At 44.9% G+C, this 11,254-nt stretch overlaps 1 protein-coding gene across 2 annotated transcripts in view; it reads left to right on the plus strand.

Moving 5' to 3' along the window:
- Positions 1–1,127: 1,127 nt before the first annotated feature.
- PRTG (protogenin) overlaps positions 1,128–11,254 on the plus strand; it is an 80,308-nt gene continuing 70,181 nt past the window's right edge. Inside the window, exons 1-2 of one of the 2 annotated variants that reach the window (XM_083849971.1) lie at positions 1,128–1,366; positions 2,371–2,673. In XM_083849971.1, the coding sequence (XP_083706097.1) occupies positions 1,300–1,366; positions 2,371–2,673 (370 nt within the window). In that variant the 5' untranslated portion in view covers positions 1,128–1,299. Of the gene's footprint in view, positions 1,367–2,370; positions 2,674–2,693; positions 5,211–11,254 lie in introns of those variants that run through there. The other variant, XM_083849972.1, reaches the window with a different exon arrangement.

Below are 11,254 nucleotides of genomic sequence, written 5' to 3' on the forward strand. Positions count from 1 at the left end.
TGCATTTTTATGGCTCTGATTTTCTCCTGAACGCTTTTAGAGGAGTCAGTAACTGAGGCTGTAGCCAGTCCTGGTGATGATGCAGCAGAAGGGACTGAGTTTAGCTGCTGGCTCCTGGTTCTGTGAACTTTGCAGTGCTGGCAGGAACAAAAAGCAGTAAAAACTTGCCTGTCACTGAAGTCAGCAGCTATCACAATGAATGCAAACAGGGGGCAAATCTGCTGAGTAAGAAGATGCCTTCTCTACATCGTAACTTTAGAACTCTGAACAGACAAAAAAGAGCTTAGAAACCACATTTCCAAACTGGCTGCCAGCATGGTGTAAAATCAGGGGTGAAGCTGAAAGCTTAAATTATAACAGCAGCTTCTGATTTGATGACATCTCTGACATCTCCCAAACAAATCGTGTATAGGATGTTGATACCCTGATTCTCAAGCCATATGTTTGCAGTTCAGGTTCCATTTTGGCAAGCTACACTTTGGACTTGGGGCAGATGTAAACTCATGGCTGCCTTCCGGTGAGGGGTGGCTCATCCTCAGCAGCAGCATGCTGCCCTGCGCAGCCATCTGGAATTGGTTTTATCGGTGCTGCGAAAAGGGGGCCGTGAGGACCGCTGACACAAGAGCACTCCAGTCGTGCTCTGCTCCCATCCTTGCCTTCTGCGGTCGGACTGTGAGCACGGGAGGGCCATTTCCGTGGGCTCACAGGGATGCTCTGCAGCACCTGGACGTTGCTGCACCTGTGTCGGGCACCGCAGGCCTGGGCCAGAGCTGCATCCGTGCCCCAGGCCCCATTTCCAACTGCTCCACTCCTCACCAACCCTCTCTCGTTGCAAACAGGAGTAGAGTAGCTCGGTAGTCTCGCCCCGCTCCCCCGACGGCGGGCCCGGCCGGCAGCTCCCTCCCCGGCCCCGGGGGCTGAGGCGGCGCCCGTGGGGCACGGAACCGGCCGGGGGGCGGCCGCCCTCGGGTCCCGGCGGGGCAGCACCGGGGGTCGGCCCGGATGGCGCCGGCCGCCCCTCGCGCGCGGGGCCGGCTCCTGCCCCCACCGCGGGCCGACCCTCCGCCCGCCCCGGGGGCATTGTCCGCCGCGGCCCGCCCCGTCCAGCGGCGTCCCTCCCCCGGCCGGCCCTGCCCCTCGCCCCCTCGCCTCCCCGAAGGCCAATGGAGACGGGATGCGGAGGGTAGGGCCGGGACGGGCGCGCTGGGGCCGCTCCGTCCGCCCCCTGTCTCCTCCCCTCGCCCGCTGACCGGGCTCTCTGGCGGCGGCCGGCGGGGCATGCCAGCCGCGTCCCGCTAAATGGCGCCGCTCCGCCGCCGGGCGCTGCTGCGGGCGCTGCTGCGGGCGCTGCTGCTCCCGCTGCCAGGTGAGTCCGCCCCATTGTCCGGGCCGGGCCGGGCCGCGCCGCGCCGCCGCACGTGGCTTCATGTAGCCGGCATCAGCGCCCCTGCGGCACCGGCCGGAGCGGGAGCGGCCGCGCGGCCCCGCGCTTTGTTCGCGCCGCGACGGGGCGGGCGGCTGAGGGGGGACAGCGGGGGGCTGGCGGCCGCCCCGCCGGCAGGGGGCGGGAGCGGACCGCTGGGCACCGGTAACCGGCCGCTGAGCACCGGTAACCGGCCCCTGGGCACCGGTAACCGGCCCCTGGGCACCGGTAACCGGCCCCTGAGCACCGGTAACCGGCCCCATGAGCACCGGTAACCGGCCGCTGAGCACCGGTAACCGGCCGCTGGGCGCTGTTAGCTGACCGCGCGCCCCCGAGGGCTGGGGGCTCTGAGGGGCGCTGTGAGGGGTGCCCGGGCAGCGGGGACAGGACGGGAGGAGGGGGATAGAGGGTAGGCTCCGCTGGGCGGAGTAAGTGGTTTCGGTAACGATTTCTTGTAAAATTAGCCTTTTACGACGCCCTAGCTCCTTTGACAGGCTTGTAAAATTAGCGAGCGGCTCGGGCGCCTGGCGGGTGCTGGCGAAGCTCCCCCGGCGAACAGAAGTTGGCACCTGCATCGGGGGGCGGACAGAGCCCCGCCGCCTGTGGGGGCACGGCGGTGACCCCCAGCCGCTGCTTCGTCCAGCACCCCGGCTGCTGAGTCAGGGCTGTGCTGAAGGCACCCGTTCCCTCGCTCGTCCCACACTGGGATGCATTTGAAAGCTAGGAGGCAAGAGGCTGAGCAGCCTAGAGTCTGACGACTTTACCCGGCTTGAAGTCAATACTACAGCTTTCCCTGAGCGATCTGGGGTGCAGCTGGAAGGGCTCGGAGGTCTTGGAGCCTTTAATAACAATAATGGGTTTACCTCGTGCTGTGCAGGATTGCTCACAAGTGCTCCTGGTAACGAGCACGTCTGTACTTACAGTCAAAATCTTTTTCTCTTCCTTAGGAGTGTGGTGCTTTAGTGAACTGTTTTTTGTGAAGGAGCCTCAAGATGTTATTGTCTCAAGGAAGGATCCAGTGGTTTTAGACTGCCAGGCCCGTGGTGAAGCTCCTATAACTATTACATGGCTGAAAAACGGAGGGAAAGTATCTGAAAATGAAAGGATCTACACTTTATCAAATGGCTCTTTATACATCAGTGAGGTGGAAGGAAAGAAAGGAGAGCTGTCAGATGAAGGATTTTACCAGTGCTTAGCTCTGAACAAGCATGGAGCCATTCTCAGTCAAAAAAGTCACCTTACTCTAGCAAGTAAGTTCCAGCTCTTGTTTGTTAACCTGCTCCCAAGTTTGTGGCAACAGCTCCTGAACAGCACAAAACAACCTATTGTTCTGATGTTTGTGCGCATGAAAAGACAAATTACAAAAGCAAATAGCAAGACAATTCTGCAGAACACTTGTTTCTTTCTATATGTGTAAATATTATGAGCAAAACTTGTCATGCCTCCGTTCAAGTCTGTGACATGGCCAGAGTGGCAGAGCCACCTGTGAGCCCTCGTGGACTGTGGTGCCTTATGTGGTTCGCTCATCAGAGCAAGCAGTGATGCAGAGCCATGCTGGTATAGTGGTTGCAGATGATGCAGAGCCATGCTGCTACCAACGTTCCGGGTCTTATTTCTCAAGTCCTGTTCTTGAGACTTTACAAGGGTTATCTACAAATCTATTCTTTTTTTCTTGTTCAATAGCCTGATGATGAGTAGTGTTGGGGATATCTTGGGGCAGAGTAGAATAATAATAGAAACGGCTGTCTTTGGGAGAGGAGAGAGGAAAGGTTTTCAGGGCCATCAAGAAGATTAAATCATAGAATCATTTAGGTTGGAGAAGACCTCTAAGATCATCTGGTTCAACCTTTAGCCTAGTACTGCCAAGCCCACCATTAAACCATGTCCCTAAATTACCAAGTCCTTGCTGTTCTGATGTCTACGTTCAGCCAGGCGGATGGGTACTGTCCCTTCTGGAACTGCTTCAGGGTTCTGGAACCTGCCATAAAGACCTGTTACCTGGTGCCACTGCTTTAGGGTTCTGGAACCTGCCATAAGGACCTGTACACGGTGCCACTGGGGGAGTCACACTTGTAGGGCACTCCAGGCCCTGCCGCTGCCTGAGTGGTGAGGGAGATTCTTGCATGTAAGTGCCTTTATAGCTTTACCGGTCTGACCCCGAGTGTGTGTTCCCCTTGGTTTTCCTAGCATCTTTAAACGTTTTGAGCAAGAGATGTGTGTTGGGAGCTGAATGCCATGCCTTCTTCCAGGACAGTGCAGAGTTTTGCCAGTAGGCTAGAATCATTTCAAAGAAAGTATAACACAGAGAGTACACAGTTTGTGTAGTCCTCTCATGTTCTCTCTCTAATAGGACTTAACTGATGAACTTAATCTAATAGGAAAAGGCTCCCTTTGACCTCTTCAACCCTGTTCTTTGTGGCAAGTTGCAGTAAACTGTGGCACTGATACCTCTGTGGAAACTAGGCTTTGGCTGTGAATTGCAAGTTTTATCAAAATCAATCTGAAATTAGTTAATACAGTTAGTACATTAACTGGCATTAAAAAAGTCTGAATGTTAATACTTTTTTTTTCCCATGTGCTTCTGAACTGAATATAAAAACTATCCATAAGGTATCATAGGAAGGTGTGAAATATCTTGTTCAGTGATCTGGAGCTTCGGGCAGTTGAAGACCAGCCTGGAAGCAGGTGGCTCCAAGAAAGTTATGAGTTTTCACATGCTGCAAGAGGCTGTGAACTCTCAATTTCTGAAAACTGGCTATTTATTACTTTGTATCATGGCATCTTACTCACTTTAAGGATTAGAGGCTTGGTAGTTTTTAGATGCTTTTGACTAAATGATGAAAAATGAAGTATTAATATTGTTTACATTTACATTCACAATGTTAGGTTTCAGAGTGTCAGCACCATTAATAAACAAATTGAAGACAGTCTTTCTTAAGAGGATAGGAATCTCATTTTTTATAAATATAAAGCAAAGCAGTAGATGATGGATTCTTTGTGTAGGACTGAGGAAAAATTAGGGCAATATTAAATATGAGATGTTGCAGGATGAGCTCTGTGTTCTCCGTATGAGAGAACTTCTGGAATGGTACGGAGCACTGTAGTAGTGGAGCACAGTAATACATTTGTATGATCTTTTTTTTTTTTTTCTTCAGACAGGATTGACCTTCCGTAAATGTTTGTTTCTCACATACACATCATTTCACCAGAAAGATGGTTTTGCTTTGGTTTGTTTTTAAATACTGAAATTTTACCACCAGGGAAGATACACAAGCAAATAGATTGTGTGTTGTGAAGTTATAATCTTGTTTTGCAGCCTTTTTTTTCTTCCCGTAAGACTATGACAAAAGGTTTCTTTTTCTTCTTTGTATACTTAAAAAGGTTTCTTACGGCTGTTGGAGAAAACTTGAAGAGATAGCGGATCTGTAATGGTCACAGTAGGTGATGTTGACTTAGTGATTAAGTGGTTAACTAGTGACCAAATGTGAAATTATCCCATGCAGCAGTTTATTCCTTTTTGTCATTTGAAATGAAATTTGAAGTTGTGGGTTTGTTTTTTTTTTTTTTTTAGGCTTACAAGTTTTGTTTAGAATCAGTTGTGGTTGCTGCAAAAGCAAATTACCTTGTGGTCAGGCTACAGAAAGAACTATACATATTAAACAGGTGGAGAATAGGCATTAAATGGGCATTCTTTCTTGGGAGGAAAAAAGCAAATGCTCTCTTAGGTCTCTGGTAGCAGCAGGGTGCAAGGATGTTCTTTTACTCTGCCTGATCAGAGATTTTGCTGGTAAGCTTATCTTTTGCTTCAGAATTGTAATGTTTAGTGTTGCATTTGGAAACCAAAAACTTTAATCTGTCCAAGAGTTTAAGATTTGAACACACAAGGAGATCAGGTCTTGGTTTCTAAAGTTAGGAACTGGAAGCTGAAGGTTGCACTCTTGGCAAGAATTCCATTATTCATGTGCAAATTAAGAATTCACAGGGTTAAAAGGTTAGAAACTGGCCAGGATGAGGTTTACCCTTGTGATAAAGAGCAGATGACCCTCATTCATTGGCCAAAGCTTTCATGTAGCTCCTCTGCAAAGTTAGTGATTGCCATGAATTGTTCTTGAGGAATGCAGAAATTCAAATGTGAGCAGGCCTTTCCTTAAGTGTCACTATGGAGCCTTATCTCCCGAGCACATCAGAGTAGGTCTGCAGGGACAGGGTTCCTCCCCAGAGGCCCCAAGGCTTTGCTTTCCTGTTGTTCATCCATGCACAAAAGAATTTGACTAATTTAGGCCTTTTTTTTTTTTTTTTTTTGTAAGATCCCCCCACTTTTTTGAAGGAAGCTGTGGAGCTGAGGTATTGCTTAGGTAAAAATAAATATTCGTATCGGTACATGCTTATAGTTGCGTCCAAAGCTGACTAGTTGATGTAGGGGGGAGAGAGGGAGGTTCCTGTGCTGGTCTTTGTGAGGTACCATGTGGGGGTAAAATGCTAATAGTGAAGAGTAAACGACTTACTCAAAATTCCCCTTATTGCTGCCACTGCTACTAGGAGAGATCTCTCTGACAGAATATAAAAGTCATGTAGAACATGGAGGAAGTCCAAGCACTTTTGGTACAATTTGAGTCAGCTAAAAATAAATAAATGAGATTTTTGTAGTTTTGCAATTTAAATTGTGAATGAAAGTTTAACCACAGTTGACTAAGATTCTGTCCATAAATACAGCTAGACTTGCAGTAAGGTAATGTTAAGAAAAAATGGAGAAAGGGTAATCCTGTTTTGAAGTTAGTAACACAGGCTTTGAGTAGTGATTGGATAGGATGCTCATTGTTTATTTCCTTTTCACAAAAAGTGGAAATTGAAGTCTTAAATGAATGGAAGGGATATATACAGCTGGTAGGAGTATCCCTAGAGAACCCTTTCTCCTCTTGTAACTTGGCTGAATGTCTTATGTGCGAATTACAAGAAACATTAAGCCCATTCTTCATGAACAGGTTTCTGCATTACACCAGAATGAAAGGTTATTCAAGCAGAGGATTTCTTGGAACATGCTCCTTGAGGAAGCTGTTTGCTTGCTGCGTTACAGCTCGTGAACTGCTGGGCCTAGTCCATGTGGCAGAGTACTTTGTGGAGAGTTTGTGCTTTTGCTTACCTGCTGCGGCAGTGATGTGACTTCTGGTCCCACTGCCATGTCAGTAACTGGTAATGTTTATGTTTTCATATCCTACATCTTTTGCTCTGCTTTTAAATATGTGATTACTTAAGAGTGCATCCAGCTGTGCATTATCCTCTATTGTGGCAATCACGCTTTCTTAGCAGTAAACCATGCTTGTTCCAGCTGCTTGTTCCCACTTTTGCACTGTGCCCTTCTTCCTGTGGGCACAGCTACACGTGTGGCTAACTGAACAGGGAACTGATCAGGGTTAAAATAATAGAATTAAAACAAAAGATGTTTTTTAACCCAAATGAGTTGCCTGATGTGTTTTGTTATGGAGCCCATTGTACTGGTGTAACTGAGAGGAGTGATGTGAAGGCGAAAGTCTTGGCGGAGGAATGCTACCGAAGCTTAGATTGCCACAAAAATAAATGTTCTTCAAGCCTTTTTGGAACGTGAACATATGCAGAAATGTTGCCCTTCTGCTATTACTTTTTTAAAAATTAATTTTAGTGTCTTGCCTTAAATGAGGAGGTCAGTAGTTGTGGTCTCACACTATCATTTTCATTCAGTGTGGAATCTGTCGTCTCAGGTATCCCCCAAGTGTTTATAGATCTCAAAGATATGTTTAATTATGTTAAATAGTGATGGAGAGAGAAACAAATTCTGAGATGGGGGTGGGGAGCAGAAGGGCCAAAGTGTTTTCTGACTGAGATGGAATGAAGTGGCAAATGGCTGTTGTAGACAATAGTCTTGTATTAAAACAGATAGCAAGGTCTTAATGCTGTAGGACTAGTGTGGTTACAGACAATTTGAGGAAGCTCTTGTTTTAGGTTTTTACAAGTGCTGCCTTATTGCTATTGCTTTGATTAGTTGATTTGAGTGCCCTGGGAAGAGAACTGCTTCCTAAGCTGAGTGAACATGGCTGAGTTTCTCAAGAGTTCTTCAAGAACTCCCCCAGACATTTTTTGACCTGGGCTTCTGCAACATATTTACAGAAGAAATGGTCAAGACATAACAAATTGTTACCTTTTTCCTTTTTTTTTCTTTTGCACTAGGGCATTCCATGTTCTTTCAGTAGTGACTGGTCTGCACTTGTAACAGGTCTTCCACAGGCTAAGGAGGGGGCTTTTACATCGTTTCCAGGACAAAAAGTATATGAAACTCTACTTAGCGCATATGAACAGTGTTTGTTTCTGTTACTATGTCAGTAGAGAAGAGAGCTTTTCACAGGTTTCCTGAACGTCTCAGTTTCACATTTGTCAAGCATAATGCCAAACTGAGGCATTTTATGTGCTTGCTGTTCTTCCAAACTAGTGAGGCCAAAGCTGTTATGGTTTTTACTGTTTTTTATCACCTTATCTTTATAATGTATAAAGTTTTTACCAGCTTCTTTTTTAAAGGGAAGCTCAGTCTGACTGGCAGTGGGTTCTGTAGCTAATAAAACCCTCACCTATGTGAGAAGTGTCAAAGGGAAACGTGGTACCATGCTACAAGTTGTTCAGAGCCACGACTGGAGGTGTTCTTACCTGATGCAAATTCTCCATGTGAAGCATGTACTAAACTGTTGAGATTTCTTTTCTCCTTGCAGAGCAGTGCACTGCAGCAAAGGATACTGTTCTGTTCTTGCAGTGTGGTGCTTCCCCCCACCCCTGCCTTTCTTCTCCCTCCCTCTCTCTGCATTTCTTGGTGTAGAAATTGTTGAAAGGGCATTCAGTAAGGCCCCCTTTTGTCAGCCAGCTCTGATTATCCTAAAGAAAAGGATCTCACTCTGAGCAGTTGTTTGCCTAGAGACTTGTTGTCACGTCTTCACAATTTAACAGCTGTGGCTATTGATGGTGTGCAGGACAACTTAAGACATGACAAAAGAGAATCTTGGAGGAAGAATTTATGTTACTAAGCGTTTTCCTACAGATTTGTCCATCGATTGACAAATTTGTGTTTCATTTTTGTGTGTTTTGCTCAACATTTTGTATTTTTCCACATCTCATATCCAAAACTGTGGACATAATCTTTTGTTTAGTTTTGCTTTTTTTTTTCTTTTTTTTTTGTCCCATCAATAGGCCCAGCTGTTAAATTGGGATTGATTACTTCCAGTCTTTATAACTAGTAATCACCACCTAAGTGAAAAAGTAATCAACAATGTCAAACCTCCCCATTTTGTTGAGCAAGTGTGTGTTGTATGGTCAACATTAGTTACCAGGGTCAACCTCTACGTTGCTTTTAAGCAGCAGCATTTTAAGCGGCATCTACATTTTTAAGTTGATTGTCTCGGCAATTGAGTTAGAGGAGAAAAAATCAAACTAGATGGTCTGTGCTGGGCACTAAGAAATCCATTGGGTAGCATTCAAAGACCTGCATCTATATTGAAAATGTTTTTTGTTTGTATGCATAAAATTGCTACTGGATGGAGATAAGCATCAGACATAGGAAGGAGATGGGTATGAAACCAACAGAGTGTGGAGGATTTAACTGTGACTTAAGAGATGAAATTATAACCTTCTCTTCTGTGTTGTTTTTTCTGTATGTAAAGATTTGGAGGGAGATGGCCTTCCTTATATTTTAGAGGAAAATGTAAATAAGTAGTACTTTTCTGCCTTTTTTTTTTTTAATCTTGATGCTTCCTAAATCTCAACAGGAATTCTGTTTTTTTGTTTGTTTGTTGTGTTTTGTTTTTTTTAAATGAAATAGGATCTTATCTTCTTGAGGGAGGAAAAGTTTTGTTCTGTTTTTAACAACGTGAACATTCGTGAAGGCAAAAAAAAAACCTAAGTGGCATCTGGATAATACAATTATCATCTCAAGGCCCTGCTTCTCAATTGCCTGTCTCTGTTGGGCTTCTGGAAGGAGGTTTCTGACACATCAGTGCATCTGTAACACAGGGGAATAGCATCTAGATATCAGTCCCCCCTACTCCCAGGTGCACGTAGGTCTGCCATATGCTTGTGAAGTTCACTTAGATTCTTCTCCTTATCAAACCCCCCAAAATGACAACGTACAATCTTTGTGTTTTAGAGGGTAGAAATTTCAGGGTGTCCGAGTCTTTCTGTGACACTATTATACTAGACAGCTCTTAACATTCCTGCTATAGTCAGGGGATTGCCCAAGTTTGGCTGATAAGAAAAATCAGTACATTTTTCAGTAGTTGTTGAGGAAGTTATGTTCACTTCTAGTTTGGACATTTCACTGTAGCAACTGCGATAGCATTTAGTGAGGACCTTCTTGTTTACTACGTGTCAGAGCAGTAGAATGCAACATGAGAGATGAAATACTGAAAAGAAACGTTATAAAAGATAGAGGGATGCTGACAAGTTTTATATCTAAAGCTGTTACTAGAATTTAATCATTACTTTGAGGCAAAAGTTGCAAAGTACCAGGATACTACTTCACTGTCTCTGGAAGGGCTGCTAGGGATGAGCCCCTTAAGTACTGGGGAGGAAGAAAGTTGGCAAGGAGTGGAGTTTAGTCTTCTGTAGCCTTGGTTCTTGGGTTTACACTTACATAAACTAATTTCTTCTGACTAATGTACCCATATACATATATTCCCGTAAGTTATTTGAAAATGATCTTAAGAAGTTGTTTCTACACATAGACAATGCTTTGAGGAAAGAAAAGACTTACTTCTGGAATATGAAACAAATCGAATGAGTGATGCACTGATAGAGATGTTCTAGCAAAATCGAAAACGGACAAGAATGTTCATTATAGAAATAGAAAATGAGTAGGAACCTCATTAAGTGGAGTTTCCTGCAGTCATGGGCATGGAGGCTGATGAGGCTCACAGAACATGTGATGCACTCGGTCCCAGCCTTGCTCCTTTTGGAAACCTGTCCTTGACTATCTAAAAACTAATGAGTGTTTACAGGGAACAACCAGGTCATGTAATTTGACCTTGTATAACATAAATGAAGGAATTGCTTCTATACACAATGAAAAAGAAAACAAACAAACAAAAACCCCACACACAAAGCCAAACCAACCAAACAGAACATTGGAAAATCGAAAATCCAAAGAGCAGGTGGTAGAGATGAAGGTACTCTTTTACGAAAAAAAAAGTGCAAAAAATGATTAGTAATCTGCAAGTGTGGAAACCCTGTGTTTAGATACCTCAGGATACAGTAAGGTATGGCCATTTTCAAGGGATGTTGCTGCAGAAGAAAATACAGGTGAGCCATCTGCTCAGTCAAGTCAGTAGTAAAAAACAAAAACTCAGCAGTCAGTTCCACAGAAAGCATAGAAAGTAATGAGCATCACTTTTCCTCTCAAGACCTTGTAGTTCCACTTTGACTTCTATTTTACCAATTTTTTTCAGTAGTAGAATACTACTGAGCAAATTATGTCTCCAGCCTTTGACAAGTGACTACCATTAAAGCCCCTGTGAAATTCTCCTGGACAGCAAGAAATAAGATTTCTGTTGTTTGTGAATTATGAATAAAATCTGTTGTGGAAAGCACAAATCTTAACTGGAGGAGAGGGTCTTGATATGCCTTCTCATCTGTAAAATCTTCAGAAGAAAACTTTCTACCTACAGTCAATATAATGGCCCTGGTGGTAGGATGGGTTTTGTCTCAAAACACTGCAGTTCATCAAATCTGTATTCAGACGGGGAATGTCTTTGCCAAGCCTGTGCTTAAGTAGATGTTACCTAGTCCACTAGTCTTAGAACATGCTAAAATTGTGATTTTGAA

Source organism: Anser anser (assembly GCF_964211835.1).
Source record: "Anser anser genome assembly, chromosome: 10".
NCBI lineage: Eukaryota > Metazoa > Chordata > Aves > Anseriformes > Anatidae > Anser > Anser anser.